Raw genomic sequence first — 20,145 nt, forward strand, 5'->3', positions numbered from 1 at the left:
TCTCACATTTTGAATCTTCCATGTGAGTGTTCAAAACTGCAAGACCTTCTACAAACTAATTCACCCCATTTCTCAGCTATTAGGTATTTTCCCAGGTGAGAGCCTATGTGGTCAACTTCTTTCTCTAATCCTGGCACAAAGACATCCCAGTGTTCTGAAACCCAAAAATGCGTTTTTTATCAAATTTTGGAAAGTGAGAGAAAACATCTCTAGAGAAGTTAGTTCTGCCTGAGCACTTCCTAATGTTGACTCATAGGATATTGCTGATAATTGGCCACTAAATAGCTATATGAGTATTACATATGCCACAAAAACAGCACTTTAACGTGGTTCATCCTCAATGCCATCTGCACAGAATTGGAGGAAATGCAGTAGATGTGCAAGCCGTGGTTTCAGGTACTCAAGCTTAAAGTTCAACAGAAGGGATAAGCTTAGTATAAAAACAATAAAAATGTACCAAATATCAATTAGATGTATTCATGGACTGCTACAGAGTCTTTAAAGGACAGAAACAATTATTTAATTAAAGACATTCCAGAACATGTGAATGAATTCTACTCTACTCATTTTTAGTCAACTTAAACAACATTTTCTCTAAGGACACTGTTTTTATTAGGTTAAATAAAAATCACCTTCAAAGACAATTTGACATAAAACCATAACTAAGAGATCATATAAAAAGACAATACAGTAGTAAGAAATAAATCCCTTTATGTCTACTACCCAAATTCTTCAAGTCTAACATGATTTGGTTTCAACAAGGCTCATTTCAGGCTCATTACCAAGACTAAAACTACATGAAATAAAAAATGGGAGAGGAAAGAAAATGCAACTTCAACCTTATTTCATCTGAAGCACTACTATCATCAGCACTGGTCCAAAATTCTGCACAGCTCTCCTGTAAGCCAAATTCTAGAAAACTTCCTGTAGATTTCAGCAGCATTCCTGCAATGTCACTAAGGGAACAAAAACAATAAAAGTAAACCAGAGAAGAAAAACTGTCCTCACTCACTCTAATTCTTGAATGAGAAACTCAAAGATTCAGCTATTATTTTAACAGTTTAAAAATCAATGACAGTGAGAATTTTCTTTTAATATAAAATCATGATTAATGTGAAAAAAGTAGAAATCTCTATTATGGAATGTATGTACCTTTGTTCCACAACCAGTTTTTCATTATAAACCTTAAAATCTTAAATTACATTCACAGTAGCTATGTAATTATCACACATATTATTTTCATCTTAAACAAATGTTCAAAATGGTATAAAATGGCCTCAAACATATATCTACAACAAAATATTTTTTAAAAGCTTAATGAACTAAATGTTGGAGTAAGAAATAAAGTGAATTCCTTAAATGCAATTGTTTTTAAAAACTTCCCTCACAATTAGCTTTCATAGTCAATAAACATGAACTACTCTAATCAGCTGATGCTTCTCATCAAGTATACAATCTAAATACTAGGGTTAAAATGCAAACCCAATCGTATAAAATAAATCTAAATGAGCTTAGTAAAAATTCAACGGCAGCTTACTGGTTTCTATGATGAAAAGGAGCTTATAACCTAGTAAAACAGAGCAGGTAAGTCTACAACCAACATCGGATGGGGCAGAAGGTAACTGCTAGGGGAGCTGTCTGAGGAGCGAGATGAAACCCAGCTGAAGGTATGAGTTCAATGGGCCCTGCGGGCAATGCAGAACTGCAGCAACTACAACAGTGGGAAGAGTGGCTCTGACAGGAAGAGAATGGAGGAGGGGGAAGGAAAGTCCAGGAAGAACAATAAATATGATCAAAGGGCATGACGATGTGTTAAGCAAGACGCATGTTTGTGAAAAGAAACTGTCAACCTGGAAAGAGCAGAGGAGGGGGGGATAAGACCAGGAAGGTAACCGGGCCGTGCTGTGGAAGGCCCTGGATGTCATGGAACTGTGTGATCTTCCTTTGGTAGGCAAAGAGGGTGGCCTTTAAAAATAACCGACTGGGAAAATGTCCTGATTGGAAACATGCTTTTAAGAGCAGTAGTATACAAGGATATTCAGGATCAATTTATTCAACAAATATTCAGTAGCTGTTATGGAGTAAGCAGTACAGAACAAAACAGATAAAATCCCTCCAGTGAATGGAGAAAAATAAATAAATAAAATTTAAAAATATATATACAGTATTTCAGATACGGATAAGTTCTATGGAGAGAAATAAAATAGGGAAGAAAGCTAAGGTGTACTTGCAGGTAGGAATTTCAACTTTTAATATGCAGAAGGTAACACTTGGCCAAAGACCTACAGGAAGTGGGGAAATGAGTCATGGAAATAACTGGTGAAGAGCAGTCCAAGTAGAGGGACCAGCAAGTGCAAAGAGCCTGAGGCCAGAGCAGGCCCAGCCTGTGAAACACAGGAAGGAATCTCCTGTGGCCACAGAGTAAGCACAGGAGAACCCAGGAGACGAGGACAAAGACTGAATGAAAAGCCAGACCGTACCAGGCCTTATGCGCCATTGTTTAGGCATTCTCACTTTTATCTGAGTAAGGAGGAGAGCCACTGGCATGTTTGGAGCAGAGGTAAAAATGGCCTGATGTACATTTTAACAAGATCACTGAGAATAAACCATAGAAGATGAAGGGCAGAAGCAGAGAGACTACTTAAGAGAGCTACTACAGCAATACAAGTAAGAAATAACAGGCTGGCAAGAGGGGAAATAGGCAGCGGTGAGCAGAGGTCAGATTCTGGATGTATTCTGAAGGGACAGCCGCATGGAGTTAGAGGTGGTGTGTGAGAGAAAGAAAGGAGTCAGGGTTAATGCCGAGACTGACCGAACCTGGGACAAATAGTGTATGAAGCAGAATGTTGCACTAACACAACAAACGCCCAGAACTAGAACAGTGCAGGTGGACAGTCCCACAGCAGAGGCAATGAAAAAGCTCTGGAGCTTCTCAGAACACGAATATGAAGTTGAAGGCCAGAGACTGCACTGAACGGAACCTGAAGGACAAGCAAAAGATAAAAACAAAAAGACTGACAGGGTACAAAGTGAGGGTACAAAGAAATTATATAACAAGAAATGGTAGTGAAATGAAACAGTAACCTTTAAAAAAAATTTCCTTAACAAAGCCTGACAGCCTGAGAACAGAAGATGCAAACAGAAGAAATTACAGGCAAAGCAGAACAATGGAAAATTAAGAGGGGGAGAGATGCTGAAAATGGTAGTGAATGCATTTTTTCATAAGGCTGACTATGAGAGCCAATCTGAATAGGAAAACAGGACAGACTGGGAACCTCGGCCTGAAGGACTGGATGAGTCCTGAGACAAGAGCAAGTTCACTGTTCACTCAAAATAAAGATAGAGGAAAACATAAAAAGAACTGGTGGTTAGGGCAGAAAAGTGAATACAACATCCTGAGATACTGAGCATGGAACAAAGACCGTCAGGGTGAGGACAATGAGTTTCTGAAGTGAGAAGGAAACTCTGTAAAAGCTGAAGTCCTAAAGAGTGCACATAAATGGAGGGGAAGGAAACATGAGCTGGGTGTAAAAGAACTCATAAAAAGGAAATGAAGAAATAAAATGGCTGATGGGGCAAGTGAGAGAAGGTAGCACCAAAGAACTGCAGCAGAGTTTAGAGCCAAGGAGAGGCCTGGTCCTCAGTCAGTCAGCAGGGGAGTGGCCCCCAGCAAACACCACACACCCCACATTCAACACTCAGGTGCCTGTACTCAAGAAGATACATTCATTTCCTAGAACAGACAGACCAGTGAGCACTCCCCCCCTCCCTAATGCTTTTCCTTGGTTTACGTTTCAATTCTTTCACCATATATAAATACCCAGTTTATAAAGAGATTCTGTGATTAGTATTACATTCCCAAAACATTATCAGTGAAAATACGTACTTGTTAGGCTTTGGAAGTGCCCACCAAGACTGATACAAAAGGTCTCCAGGTCTACTCCACTTGTCAGAGGCCTTAAATTCTCCTCCTTTTGTATAACCAAGAGGGTGTACTCTAAGGCAGGATGTCTCAACTTCAAAATTGACATTTTGGGTGGATAATTTTTGTTTGGGGGGCTGTCCTGTGTCCTGTGCATTGTGGGATGTTTAGCAGCATCCCTGGCCTGTTCCCACTAGATGCCAGTAGCCCCTCCCAGTCAGTACAATCAGAACTGTTTCCAGACACTGCCACACGTCCCCAGGGGGCGAATCACCCCTGGCTGAGAACCACTGCTCTAAGGATAACAAAGCTTCGGCACACAAAAGATATGAATGATTGTCATTTTCATGTAACTAAACACTCACACATGTAGAATAGAACTGGTGAGCAAGCCAGGAGTACAAGTGAGAAAGGAAGACAGGCGTATAAGGATTCCTACCAGAAAAGTTTTCCAGCCTGTGCTTCGCCTCCCCGGATGTAATGGATTATTTCTTTGGTGAAATTCCATTCTTCTTCTAACAGATTCTTTAAACTATGAGACGCTTGAGGTAATTGCTGTAGCATTTGGATCCAGCTTCTCATGTAATCAAAATATACCTTAAAATACAAAAATGTAAAAGGAGATATCTGAGAATAGAATTCAACAACCCACAACTTTCATCTCTGTTAACATGAAAGCTATAAATCAGAAGGGCGAGTGGAAGAGGGACCACTGAGGCATGAAGCTCTGAGAAAAGCGAGATTCTGCATCACTGTTAACTGATGTCTAAATAGCATTTTTCTTTTAATTGTATAACTCAACTCCTCAGCAATTTAACACATTATTCACAACTGCTGCAAGTTACTAAGAAAGTAACTACAATATTTGTACTGTATAGAAAAGTACGATCAAGTTAAAAAAAATCAAAATAGCATACAGAAATTTTCATTATTAATATATTGTGAATAACATTCCTTTAAGAGGTTGGGACCTTTATTTCTTTAATTACTTTAGATGGTATCTTACGTGTTAAGAGGAGGAAATGAGCACACTTCTTCCCACTATACCTTCCCAACATCCAGATTTTCGTGATATAATTTTTCAAGGTTTATGACATATAGATTATGATCTATAACCAAAATACCCAATCTTTCTGGTGGGTTTATGCCCACCACAAGTCCTCTACAACAGCTTTCCCAGTCCTCAATTCTTATCTTGATTTATCTGTTGCTTAGCAGGGTTTTACTATCAAGTAGATTTTCTCAAGACAGGTTAACAATTGTTATATTATGAAACATCACTGTTTGTGGATTCTTTTACTGAAAGGATAACTTGACTGGGTATAAAACATTTAAGTTACACATTCTCTCCCTCAGAACCTTGAAGACATTACTCCACTACCTTCTAACGCAATGTGTCCTGTTAGTATAAAGAAAACTGATGCCAGACTAATCACCACTCTCCCTGCTCCCTGAAGGTGGCTTCCTTTCCCTGCTTAGATGTTTACGGGACCCTTTCTCTAGTCTTGGATTTCAGTTATTTCACCAGGCTACATCTTAGGGTTCACCGAAATGAATATTTTCTGAGATCCAACAATAACTTTCAGTAGGCAAAAATCTGGGGTCTTCATTTCAAGAAAACTGCCTTCTCTTGTATCTTTGGATAATTCTGGGTCCTCCTCCACCCAGGCTGTGCAGCAGGAATCTCCAGTCCTGGGTCCACTATGAATACAGCTGTGTGTGTGGAACCTGCAACTTACGGGTCTATGACCTTCTCATCCAAATGAAACAAGTCTTTTGTACAGCGGGCCCAGGACCTCCCTTTCCATTCCTGGAATGCTCCTTCACCTCCTTGGCTTCCCTGAAACCTGGCTGTCCTGAGAGCTGCACTTCTCCCTGACAACCCTCTCAAGGGGCAACTATCTTACAGTATATCTCAAGGGCTGCAAACAGTCAGCAGCCTCGTGCACCCCACTGCTACTTTCAAACCATCACTCTTACACAGTCTTACTTAAAAACAAAACAAAAGACATATCCTACCCCTTTAAGATTGATGTCATCAGATATACCATCGACGCCCCCTCTGCACACCATCATCTACTGATTTTCAACTACCCGTCAGTCGTCAGACTCCAGCCTGTGACTCAGTCTTCTCTCCATCCCAGGCTCAGCCACCAGCTGTGTGACTTAACATCAGGTGCACGACGCCCCGACACCATTTCAGTTCCGTTCCCCCATGGCCTCCAGTTCCAACCACCTTTTCTCCTCTCTGACAAGGTTTCGTTTCTGATCCTGCCAATACCAGAACCGCTCGAAGCCCAATTCAAACACACTGATGTTAACACCTCCTCTCCTCGCTCCAGTTTGTTTGCCCAACTCCCCCCTCTACACTGTTCTCTTCACTTTATCTGGAACTCCGGTCCACGGGTTCCTCTTCTTCCTCCAACTCACTCCTCTCTTCCTTGGGTCCCTGTCCTCCTTATTCAGCGCTCCTGTCAGTACGATCATGTCCCTGCCACCGTCCTACACCCTGCCATGCCTGGAATGCTCACGCTGCCTTTTCTCACCTGCCTTTTCTCACCTGCCTGTCAAGACAAGCCCAGCTCCCTTCCCCATCCGCACGGTCCAGAAGCTGAGGGCCACGAGTCCCACGGCAGGGGGGAGTCACTCTTCTACACAGTCACATTCACCAACCACACGGCACACATTTCTGGTAATACTTGTACCTCTGCTCAGCTCACTTTCCTTCTCTCTACAACCACAAGTTTGAAACGTCTCCATTTTCCTCAAACTGCCAAAACCCATCCTAACCCACTCTCAGCCGATGATCTCGTCTCTCTTCACAAAAAAACTTTAAGTCATTAGATATAAAAGCTCTCATCGTCGTGAAACAAATAACAGAAACCTACATGCTGTTACCTACCATCCTTCCCTTTTTCATAGTAGAGGAGCTGTGCTTCCTGCTAAGCCCAGCACTTGTGTTTTGAGACCCGTTTCCTTGTGATACCTGAGGAAACTGACACCATCGGTCTTCTCCTTTCTCTTACATATATATATATATGAGATTTTCTTTCATCTCTTTCCCTTAACAAAATCAACGCCGAAGGCTTTCCAATGGTCTCAGGTATCTTCGATTTTAAAAACTCTCACTGGACCTACCATCTTCACTATTCATCTTGCTGCACAAACTGGACAGCCAGCAATCACTCTCGATACCTCCCCCATATCCAATCCATCCCTGAGTCCTGCCAACTTCACTTCCTTCGTTTCTTTCGAAGCCTTATGCTTTTTCCTAAATTTATGCTATTCCACTGTAATCCAGGGACTAGCGTGTGCACCTCTAGACTAGTCTCTGCCTGGTCTTCTCCCATTGACTCTGGGTCCCCCCAGGCTGTTCCTCTAACTGCAGCCACAGTGGTCCCTTCCCAAGGCTTTCCTGGGAACCTTCGTTCCAAAGCTGCTTCCCTTATCCTGCATCATCACAGAGACTTTGCATCTGCTTCCTTCTCTGTCAGCAAAGTGTTCCTTTCAATCTCTCTCTCTCTCTTTTTTTTTTAACTAAAAAGTAAAGTGGCTTTACAATATTTTTACAAATAATACCCAGAATGAACAAATGTTAATATTTGGTCATATTGGCTTTGGATATTTTTTCGATGAGAAATAATACATCACAAAGTTAATTTCTCCTTGGGTTCTTTCTTCACTTCTCTCTTTCCTCTCTCCTCAGAGGTAACAATTACGCATTTAGTATGTCCCCTTCTGGTTTATATGTTTTTTAAAATAATCTGTTATTACACAAATTACAAGATACAGTATTGTTTTGTGTAAGCTTTCAAATTATTACTACATAAATTGGATTATAATACACACAGCAACTTTCAGATAAATTCCAACTGCCCCTTCCTGAAAGACTTGTCTCACCGCCACATGAACTCAGATCTTACTGTGAGAGTGCATAAAAGACCCGTGTCTCTCCTTTGCTGTTTTTCACCGTTGTAATGTTATGTCTGTACAATTATTTAATAGTCATTTTCCCCATCGTTCTTAAACTCCAAGAGGGAGTTTATGCTCCTTACTGAGCCTTCAGTACCAGGCACGATGCCTACCTGGCACACAGCAGACACCCAATAATATCTCTAGAATGGAAAATTGAGTCTTTTCTGCTCCTTTGTCCTTTATTCTTCTATAGGAACACTAACTGTGCAAGTCTGAGCTCTCCCTTGTGTGTCTCCTACAACTATCACATCTTGTTCATCATTTTCATATTTTCACTCCTTTTAAGTTCTTTTTATGTGAGTTCCTTCAATCTGTCTATCACATGTTCCTACATCACATATTACGTTTATTGTTTTAGTTATTTCTAAAGGCCAGGGCCAGGGAAATGAGCTAAGAAAGCTCACAGCTTCAATTTGGTTTTGCTGGCTCAAACAAATACTCACCAGTTACTTCCTTGGAAGTAACTGCATGCATAAGTTCCTCAGTTTTTCGAGTCAGAAGGCTGATGCAGCACAGAGTAAAGACCCCTCAGTCACAGATATCCTGCATCATAATTTGCTGATCACTGCTTCCCCTCGCCCTCTTAACCCATCTCTCACTCGGCGGTCTTCCCTGGCTTACAGGATAGGATACTGTCTGGCAGTATGTCCTCTACGGGGGCATGCCCTGCTGCCTCCTGACCATTCACACCCCAAGAGGCCACAGCTCTCACTCGCCGTGGACGGGCCCTCCGCATCTAAAGGAGGGCAGGCGGAGCAGTAAACGGCGTGACCACCTCTCCGAAGGCCACGCTCTCCTGCCTTCCTGACAAAAACACTGACTTTGTTTGGGCTCCACCAGTTCGCAAAATATGCCCCTGCACTAATCCATCTAGCACACTTTGGGGCACAATTTTAAAACTATTGATAATTTCTAGTTCTTCATCTGTGAAATTATGGAGGTGAACTAAGGCAGATGATGCCTCACACAGAAAATTGGTAGCAGAGTCAAAACTAAATCCTAAGCATTTCTAGCTCTAACTAGCTGAGAATTTTGGTACGTACTTCCCTTAACTGAGCTTTCCGACATCTCACAGGCACACCGAGGGCACTAGAGGTGGATGACCTGGAAGGCACAGCCTAATTCTCACCCTTCCTGCCTAATCTCACCCTTCCTGCCTCAGTGATTACATGGTAAAAGGTGTGGCGTGCGCCTCTGTAAAGCCATCTAAGACAGTTTGGAAAGCAAAGCACATTTTGTCCTTTTAAACTTCTGGTTTAATCATCCACAGAGAGAAAAATTAATTTCCTTGCTGTTTTTTACCATAACTCTTCAATGATAAAGACTTTCCTGACATAAGCAATATATACAGTATTTCAAAATGTAGCCACATTTTACACATTCTGGTCTTTTATGTATTCTCCCAAACGATTAGGAAATCATTTCAGACTCAAAATTATTTCTCGTAAGATGCCAGATATAAGTCCCTCCCCAGCGACACTCTTCTTTCTCTCCTTCTACTACAGAGGCTGAAAAGCTAAATCTTTGCATTCCCAGCCTCCATTTCAGTGAAGAGGCCACACAAAGGTCTGGTCAGTAGGATGTAGGGGACATCTGTTGGGTGGGGCTTCCAGGAGAGCTTTCGCTGCTCTGGACTTAGCTGGCAAGGAGACTTTTCCCCTCTGCCTTTCTCTTTAGAAAGTGAGGGTGGTGTCTGGAGGTGCTGCAGCCATCCTGAGGCAGGACGCAATGAGATGTCAAGCAAGGGTGAAAGCATTCCAAAAAACAATATGCCTACAAGCTTTGCTGTTTTCTATATTATTTCATCAACCTGCCACACTAAGTAATCGTCTGTGCATATACCCTAATGCCTCTAACATGGATTTACTAACGCTCTACCAAACCTTACAGAAGACAAAAGCACTTCAATCACAGCCCCTGGCTTGTGCAGCTTTCAGCCTAATTAGGGAAACCTGAGGACAGACAGGTGGTACATCGCTAAGTATGAAATAGTGTGGTTATAATTAGAACCCTGTAAGAGTTCAGAGAAGGTATAGATAGGTGCACATGAAAGGTGAAAACTGTCAGACAAAACTCGAAAGTAAATCTTCAGTGGGCAGATAAGGAGGAGAGAAGACATTGTGAGCAGGAAGGAATAACAGCAGCAGAAGTACAGAGGCCAGAAGAGCACAGGCAAGCACGGCGTGTGCGAGAAGACACGCAAGTCAGACGTCTCTCCCCACTCTCCTGACCATCAGCATCTTGTGCAGATCCTCCTCGAAGGCGTCGATGTTGCAGTCGGTCTCCTCCAGGTGGTCCAGGACCTCGTGCAGCATGAACTGGTAGTACTGCTTCATCAGAAGGCCACCCTTCAGCACCTCCTTACACTCTCTCACCAGCTGCAAGACAACAGGCACAAGTTCTACCATTTCACACATTCTCACCAGATTATTTGTCGGTTTTCACACATTTTCCACGTAAATCCTCAAAAAGCTCAGGAAAAGAGAACCTTGCCTCTGAAAACCCTAAAATATTTTCCAGAGTCTTTGTCAGTTCATTTCACATAAATATCTCAGTAATCTCAACTGAATCATTAAAATAAATCAGTGAAGACAAAAGTATTTAACAGTAAAAAAAAAAAAAAAAAAAAAGTATTTAACAGTATAGCATGAATACACAAAGAAAAATATACAGGCAGAAAACTGATTTGCTAAAATACATTGTTCTACACATAAATTTTTATAGAAAATAAATTCTACAGAAAAAGATCTATTTTTCTACTAGTTTACATTATAAGACAAGGGATACAAGAGAAAAATTTCCTCATGAGACTGGTCATTTTTAACCAAAAACATAATAAAGATTCAAATATACTTACACACCACAGAGTCTGGTGGCCTTTGTAATAATTTAGCAAAGTTTACCTACCGTGATTTGTGGCTTTTACCATCAAAACACTCAATCACAAAAACAAACAAACCTAAGATTAACCTGATAAAATTAAATAGAAGTCAAGGGGGGAAAAAAATGAAAGAAAACAAAAGGATGAGTGAAACCGCCATGTGTAGGCCCAGGAGGTACTGTGAGAAGGGAGGGAAGGTGCAATGAGAGGACCTTTACTGTCCTTCCATCAATAACACGCTGGTCTCATGCCCTCAAATTCTAACCAGCAGGGACTGTGAAACAAGATCACAGTTGTACTAGTTTTAAGATACATTATCAAGACACAAAAGGAACCACAGTGCTGCTACAGGGAAAGTAAACTGGTACAAACTTTCTAGAATCTAAAAATGTATGACTCACTAGTTAATTTTTACGTTTTATACTCAAGCAATAATCAGAGATGCAGACTAAAACTTACATACAAATATATTTATCACAATATTATTCAAAACAACAATGGGGATTAAATAAGTTATGATGCACTTATATGGTAGAACACTAATGCAGCCATTTAAAATCTTATTTCTGAAAAAAATTTAAGGATGAAAACTCATATTCTTTTCTTTCTTTTTTATTTTAAATTATATGTGCAGAAAGTATGTACATACAGAAAAATAAATGGATAGAAATACACCAAAATGTTACAGTGGTTATCTCTGAATGGCAGAATAATAGGATAACTTCCATTTTTGTCTATCATTTTCCGTACTTTTCAAATTTTCTAAAATAAACATGGATTGCTTTTACAAGAAGATCCCCTTCAAAATGTTTTTAAAATAATTACCCACAGTAAGAGAGCGATGGCTAGAGTTAAATCCATTAAAAAGTGTTAACATAAATTTCCGTTAAAGATGTCACTTAGGTGCTTACAACTCAATCTGAATGCATTAAAGCCAAAATTTCTATTTTATTTTTACTCTAGTAATGCTATCTTAATCTAAGTATTGGTTTTTTACTTTTCAAAATGTTTTAACATAAATTACTGTTTAATCCTCACAACAGCCCCGTTAGTAAAAGGTACACTTCCCCTTGTTTCAGCAGCTTATATTCCTGAAGTATGTATTTGTTTTGTGGGGAGGGGAGGTAAGTATTTCACCAAAACTTCCTAAATAACCGCTGCAACATGGAGGACAAGTGAAAAGTGTGGCCCAAGTGGATAGTAGGCGAGTAACAAGAACCAAGCTGGTGAGAAGGAAGTAGAGCAAAGGTGGACGCAGAGCTTGGGCTGTGCTGGATGGGAACCGAAGCGATAATGGTGAGGCGCAGGACTCCACCTCCAGTTCCATTAGTCGCCCGGCTCCTCACCTAATTACACAAACAACGTCAAGTCCTATTTCGTACCTCTCGCACCGCCTGTCCTCCAGCTTGCACTCATCCCCTCTGCCCATCCTGCCATTCAGAGCCTAGGAGCCCCCAGCCCTTCAAACTCCATGCGGACGGACAAGCACAGTCCACAAAAAACACAGTAACTGTTTTTCACCAAAATTTGAAATGGTTATTTTATATAGTGAATGTCAATACGGTCGTATCATAAGGCATAAATATAAACGCTCTTCAGCACACACTCTGGTAGGTACAACTGCTTCTAACCATTCCTCTGTTACCCTTGGAGTAGCAAACTCACTAGAAAATCCCGCCCAAAATTAATAATAATTAAGAAAGCAGAAGTTGTCATTGTTGCTTAAACCATACAAGTGCCTGAGCAAGCAAAATGTCCAAACACATCCCACCCCTACATACTGCAGGCATTTACCTGCTTACATAACAACAAAAAAAAAAATTTAAGAATTTAAGCTATCTCTTATGAATGAATTTTAAGCTTCCAGTCTTCAAAGACTGATGGTAATAGGACATAGAGGGTCATATCAGCACCACACTTTCATAACCTTTTAGAATGAGGAAGTGGAAGATAGAGAGGTGGAATCATCATCTCATCTTTGAAGAATGCATGGAAAAAAGAACATTTTAAATTACCCTAAACAGAGCAGCTTAAAAACACTAGCATACACTCATTTTCACTATTTGCAACAATTAGGGGGAAAATCCTAAAAATAAAAATGCTGAGCCTGTAGAAAAATATAATAAATGTTCAATATTTTTAAACAGTCTTTGAAACAAACCTGCTTAATACTCAAGAGAGATGGTTCTCCAGCAGGTCTCTGTTCCAACCTTAACTTGAGACATTCATGTATGACGTTCAGAAGGACTCGACAGAGGACTAAGAAGGCAGGTTCGAATGAGGGTAAATCCATGGACTTCAGTTCATCCCAAGAGACAGTGCTGCACTTCTGCTCTGAGGAAGGCGGCGTCCTGGACAACTGCACATAATCAGAACCCCACATGGGATCCGGAAATTCAGAAAACTGTAACACAAATTCAACAAAGCTTAAAAGAGCATCCAGGAGAACTTCCTACAGTTGTAGTTATAAACTATTATTCTCTATAGTTTGCTGACAAACCTATAAAAATCATAATTTTACAGGAAAAATAATCTTTAGAATAATTCATCATTTTCAACTGAGACCTAAAAAGCTCTAAAAGTATTAGAAAACCATAACAAGAACTAAAATGAAATTGTAATATTTTTATCAAAAAAGTATAGTAGAAAAAGAACCAAGTTCACCTTTTTCATCATACATTTTGTTCATCATACTTAAAATAATCGGAGCATTTAGTTTTAAGGCTATACACAGTATTATTCACAACTATCTCTAGACGGACAAAACCAGAGAATTATTAAATTTGAGAAAAGATTACAAAACCAGGTAGCCATTTGTGTAAGCATAAAAACTAGTGGGTTTAACCAAGTGTTTTGTCCATTTGTTTTCCTGAGCTATACCAAAGGAGGCTGAAAGAGAAAAATTCATAAAATTAACCTGGCTGGTCCCACTCAAATATATGTTTTTTGATGTTTTCTAGGAATTCTACTGTTGCTCACACAGTCATCCCCATCAAACTCCTTATGCTTTTCCCCATAAAACGGCAGATTTGGAGATTTCTCAGTGTTCTTAAACCTCTGGCAACATCATCCTGACCAATCATTCAAAGGTCTTGCCTTCTCCTTCTACTGAGAAAACTGAAGCCATCAAAATTTGAAAATCTCAACTTTTCTTCAGTTTAAAACATCACCAATTTAGTTATTGTGCCTCCAAATGTCACTCATATCTGTGCTCCCTGTCATTGAGTGAACTCTTAACTGGTCTCCCCCACTCACATTCTTTTATGTTCAACACATATTTCTGCATTTAAATTAATACATACTTTAGTTTCCCATAACAGGCAAGAATTTCTAAAATAGCTGCATAATTTTTAAAATGGTTACTTGTGATAAATGTGGTCAGGGTTAAGACATGTCTGTTTAAAAGCTTTAGGCAGTATAAATGCTTGTTTCTTCTGGTGTGGAGAACGACATCAGATAAACTATTTATTTAGAGCTCTACAGAATTCAGCAAGCTTTCTAGGATAAAATTCTAAAGAATTCTTTCGGCATTCTCTGTAGTTCCAGCCTGTTGACCCACCTGCTTCAGGCTCACTGGGAAGGGACAATCCCTCCTTCTCAACAACTGCAAGACAACACTGCCTGGGGAACCAGCAGCTACGCCGGCCTACACAGCTGCTGAGGAGACACATTCCTGCTGGTGTTGCCTGGGGCGTCAATCCCCATCCGGACAAAGAGGAACAGACATTAAAAAACTCCTGAGCATGGAAGAGGGGACAGCAGTTTTAACTAGGGACACCAACGTGAAGAATCAGAAAAGCTGACGGTGATTGAATGTAGGACACAGGAGACAACGACAAAAATACTCTAATGCAAGATCTCATTAAAGTCCTCTGGAAAAAAAAAAAAAAAAGACCAAGATTTCTGAAATAAATTCCATAAAGGGAGTGAAAATAGAATGAATGCTGTCAAAGTCTGAATAATAATTTAGAAATTAACTGCAGAAATGATCACTATAACCCAGAGCAAAAGAAATAGAAATTTTGAGTGAAAAATAAGAGAAATGGAGAGCAGACCTAGGAGCTGTAACAGAAGAATAATAGGAGTTCCAGAAAGAACAAAAGGAAGAGGTGGAAGAGAGCTTTTTGCACAGTCAAGATATCACTAATGTGTAAAGAAGAAGGGGAAAAAACCTCTTTGAATGGGGAAGAACCCAAAGTACAATTCATTTACCTTCTCTAAAAAACTACCTGAGGAAGAACAGGAGAGTCTGGTCAAATGAAAATTGGATCAGAATAAAGATCTCAAGATAGAAAACGAAAAATGCCCAAGGAAATGAGAAGCCATGAATCTCGAAGAACGTATACAGGCAGATACAACTCCATGGTGATAACTTGGTTAAGGACTATAATTCAAGTTTTAGCAAGGAATACTGGAAACTGAAAAAAATAAAAAAGCATACTGTGAGGAAAAACCTGGATCCTAAACTCCCAATTATTTTAATAAAACACAGGGAGAGAGGAAAGGGGTAATAAGGTGCAAGAATGGCCTATTTGTTATTCTTTCATTCCAGTGAGAAATATAGTATTAAATGTAGTATAAAATCCCTGAACAATCCAATCAAACTGAAAAGACTCCATAATGTAGGGACATTAATAAAAACTCAATGTAATTACAATCATAATCGCAATGGCATTTTGTGTGGGTTAATAAATTCATTAAATAAAGTTCAGGTGTAAGAAAGTAATGTACAAAAATAAAAACAGCCCAGAAACTTTTGAAAAGAAAGAATGTATGGGAAGAACTGCCCTACACAATGCCAAACCTTACTAATAAACCTACTGTATTTAAAACAGAAAAGTTCTGGCACAGTAATAAACAGAGCAACAGAGCAGAGAAATATATCCAATTACCTACGATAATTCAGAATATAAAAAAGGCAGGCAGTTCAAGAAGTTGAAAAATAAGAGATAATCCAATGAGCATTTTAGGGAATTAAATAAAGAATAAATACATCCTTCCCTTACCCTACACACTTATGCCTCACATTATTTTTTTAATTAATTAATTAATTAATTTTTGGCTGCATTGGGTCTTCGTTGCTGCGTGTGGGCTTTCTCTAGTTGCGGCGAGTGGGGGGCTACTCTTCATTGCAGTGTGCAGGCTTCTCATTGCGGTGGCTTCTCTTGTTGCGGAGCACGGGCTCTAGGCACGTGGGCTTCAGTAGTTGTGGCACATGGGCTCAGCAGTTGTAGCTTGTGGGCTCTACAGCGCAGGCTCAGTAGTTGTGGCGCATGGGCTTAGTTACTCCGCACACGTGGGATCTTCCCGGACCAGGGCTCGAACCCGTGTCCCCTGCATTGGCAGGCGGATTCTTAACCACTGTGCCACCAGGGAATCCCAACCTCACATTATTGCAATTAATCATTTTTTTAATTACATGGCTCTTTTAGAAATTTTTGCCTGTTATGAGCAACTAAAAGTACAGTCATACCTCAACGTCCATGGGGGATTAGTTTCGGGACCCCCTGCTGATACTAAAACCCCTTACATAAAATGGCACAGTATAGCCGGCCCTCAGTATCTGCGGGGTCGCATCCATGGATTTCAATTTGATCTGTGGTTGACTGAATCCACAAATGAGGAGCCAGTGGATATGGAGGGCCGACTCTAAGTATTAATGTAAATACAAAAATATATGTTGAACCTATATATTTTGAAAAAGAGATTCTAAATGTTTTAGAACCTAAACACAGAGCTATACCTTAGGTTAAACCATATAAAATTACCATTTTAGTCAATCAAAAATGATCAAGTAGTGGCAATTTGACAGGTCAACATGATAAAAAGATTTCTGAAAAGACAGTGATGACAGTAGGATTTCAATTTCCCTTAGTTTCCCCACAAGGACAGAACGACTAAGACAACAAAATCAAAACTCCATGAGACAACTAGGTGAAAGGTAACTTCATGAACCCCAAAATAGAAAGGGGGAGGGAAACAGATAGTCCCTGGACCCATGTGATACCTCATACCCACACGCCACACCCAACCAGTACCCCAGATCCCTATCAGCATTTGTACAGGGGAAACAGAGGGGATTAACGGAGTGTCTGATGGGGCTAAAGGGACAAATTCCAAAATTACCAATGAATACTCAATAGAAAGCTCACTGCTTCTATTTGAGGGCTTCCTGACATTGGGAATGATTGTGGCACCAATTCCTAAGTGAAGTCAATGGGTGGGCAATAAGGTCTGAAGGGGCTGAAGTGGTTTACACCCCCAAAACTCTTGAAACTCTCAGCCAAAATTTCCTTCCAGGACAAAGCTCCATACCCAGAAGAAACTGCTGGGGGTGAAATCCAACTGACCAGTAAAGGACAACAGAGGTAAAGGAAAGAGAAGGGCCAGAAACAGGGGGAGAGGAACACAGCCAGGAGACCTCAAAAAAGAAGAGATGTATTACTTACCAATTCAGAAGAGAGAGCTTAAAGCATAAACTTAAACGCTTTCCTAACTCTCTCTTTTCTTAAAGTTCATAAAAACAAATATCATGTTTAAAAATGAACAAGAAAAAAGGATTGTGTTAGAATCCAATACATGGTTATTTTAAGGAAATAACTGTGAGAGAGAATTGAGAGAGAATAAGGAGCAGAATAACCCTACAGACAATGAACGCATGCCAGAAAGACATGCCCACTAAGCAGATGAGTGACCTGATTCTCAAAACATGCTAAAAGAAATTTTTAAAATCTTAGAAAATATAAAAGAATGACACAAATTTGAATTAGAAACACTCACAAACCAAGTGAAAGAACTCAGAAAATAATTCTTCAAAAATTGTAAATCATTTCAAAAATAAAAAACTAGATGGAACACAGAGCAAATAAACAAAAGAGATAATGCCTTCACAGAAATATGAGGAGGAAAATTTTATTTAAAAAAAAGAAAAGATTTGAAATGAAGTGAAAGAGAAGATAGGCAAAGTAGATCCAGAATACATACAGTAGGGGTTCCCAGAGAAGAAAACCAAACCAATGAAACAGAAAAAATTAAAACATAAAGAAATTCACTTGAATCAAAAAAAAAAAAAAAGATAAAAACAAAACCAAACCCTGAAACTATATATTGAAAGGACATCATGTATTCAAAAATATCAATGTGGAAAAACCAGCACCAAGTAAAACTACTGGAATTTAAAGAAAGACAATCTTTTAGGTATCCAGGTTATAAGTAAATTAATTAAATAAATAAACCAAGGTTCTTTTAAGTGGAAACACAAAAATCATATTGTCATCAGACTTTGCAATCTCAATGCTTCATGGCAAAAGACAGTGGATAACATATACTAAATTTATTCGGGGAAAAAAATATAAGCCAAATATTTTATGGCCAGCCAAACAGACTTTCAGGTATATATGTTGCAACTGTTAGGAAAATCCAAGAACTCATGAAACACAGTTTTCATGAGCCCTTACTGAGGAATCTGCTAGGGAACTAGTGTCACCCAACCACAATGACTCAAGGGACTCTGATATGAGATCTAAAAAGGAGCCTTAAAACAAAAGACCAAAACTATGTATCTAAATCTAAATCTCTATCTATCCATCCACCCATCCATCCACCATCCACCCATCCATCCACCATCCACCCACCCACCCACTACTGTAGAACTAAGACTAGGTTAAGTGATAACTGTAAGGGAGAAAGTACTGTCAATAACGGTTACATGACCTAACGAGGTAGATATACCACAATTATCAAAATCTGGGGAGGAAGGGAGGGCATATGAAACGTCTTAGCATTTCATTGGAAATAAAAGAAAATTACTTCAAATGAGAACCTGAGTTAAAAAAAGAAAAGGATAATTATAATATACCTCACAGCGGGGAACCAACAAATAACCAAAAAATGGGGGGGGGTGGGAGAGACACTAAGTGCATTACATAAAGACAATGAAACAATGATAACCTTAAGGGATAAAAATAAGCCTGTCATATATTAAAAATAAATAAGGAAAGAAAATTGCATACACAAGCTTTATATTAAAAACATGTTAGAATAAAACAATTTTTTTACAGCTTAACTATCCCTATCAGAGAAACCAGGCTTCTTTAAAAATATATTATTCCACAGATTTTTCTCTTAAAACCAAGTATTTTACATAATTTTTGCAAAAATTAAATTTAAAAAGCAACACCTAAAAATAAAAAATTAAATTAAAAAAATCTATGAGTGGATAAACAAAATGTATGGTATTTCCATACAATGTAATATTATTCAGCCATAAAAAGGAATGAAGCACTAATACATATGATAATAAAGATGAACCTTGAATACATTATGCTAAATGAAAGAAGCCAGTCACAAAAGACCACATGTATGATTCCATTTATATGAAATGTCCAGAATAGGCAAATACAAAGAAACAGAAAGTAGATAAGCAGTTGCTTAGGGCTGAAGGTGATAGAGGGATTGTGGAGGTGACAGCTAAAGGGTACAGGGCTTATTTTAGGGGTTATGAAAATGTTCTAAAATGAGACACCAGTAATGGTTGCACAACTCTGAATACAGTGTAAAAACTTCTGAACCGAACACTTTAAAAATCATGAATTTCATGGTATGTGAATTGTCTCATAAAGCTGTTATTTCAAATATACAACAACAAAAAAGAAGAGGATCTAACTGTATGTCTAATTAGTGGCATAACCATGAGAAGAATCATTCGAGTGTCTTTAAAACACTGTAATTTGATGTTATATCCCTAAAGGGTTGTACCACCTTAAGGATGGGGGAAAAAATCTTAAACTGTTTTTCAGTAACCACATTGTTGATGGTGTTATTCTGAGATTACTGTGAGTGTACTTTGGAATGTGTATGACACTCGAATGCTATCATTCCTGGTAATTTTCAGTGTAAAAGAAAAGTCAGAAGAGATTAAGTAAAAATCTGAAATCCTGAATTTGAACTGTTACTATCAGTATGCACTTATTATATATATTGTGCGCGTGTTCTTCTGACGACTGAAAAGAACTAAAACAAGGACCATTTCAGTTCCAGTGAGCAATGCTGGTGCCCAGATTGTGGTCCTGAAATACTATTTCCCAATAAAAGGAATGAGGGTTCCTTGAAGATACACCAGATTCCCAACCTGGAGTAAATGTACAATATAAGCCTAAAACAGCTTGTTATATCAGATATCAAAGACTATTCACTAGGGTCGTGAAATAAGGACTTAAGCCAACTTGAATACGTTCCCATTGGCCAAAGATGGGACAATGTGAATATCAGTTACCATAATTACTTCAATGGATTACAATAATGAAGTCAGTGAATTGAAACATAAATATGTTTCAATTCATGAGTTCAAATATTAATAAAAAAACAT

At 39.1% G+C, this 20,145-nt stretch overlaps 1 protein-coding gene across 5 annotated transcripts in view; it reads right to left on the bottom strand.

The window, feature by feature from the left end:
- Positions 1-20,145, bottom strand: part of MAP3K4 (mitogen-activated protein kinase kinase kinase 4) — a 108,065-nt gene that overhangs the window by 31,365 nt on the left and 56,555 nt on the right. For all 5 annotated transcript variants that reach the window (XM_059940873.1, XM_059940871.1, XM_059940872.1 and 2 more), the window contains exons 4-7: positions 12,940-13,182; positions 10,129-10,275; positions 4,362-4,519; positions 840-956 (exon numbers count right to left, since the gene is read on the bottom strand). In XM_059940873.1, coding sequence (XP_059796856.1) covers positions 840-956; positions 4,362-4,519; positions 10,129-10,275; positions 12,940-13,182 — 665 coding nt within the window. The remainder of the gene's footprint in view (positions 1-839; positions 957-4,361; positions 4,520-10,128; positions 10,276-12,939; positions 13,183-20,145) is intronic.

The sequence above is a fragment of the Balaenoptera ricei genome, chromosome 12, assembly GCF_028023285.1.
Source record: "Balaenoptera ricei isolate mBalRic1 chromosome 12, mBalRic1.hap2, whole genome shotgun sequence".
Lineage (NCBI taxonomy): Eukaryota > Metazoa > Chordata > Mammalia > Artiodactyla > Balaenopteridae > Balaenoptera > Balaenoptera ricei.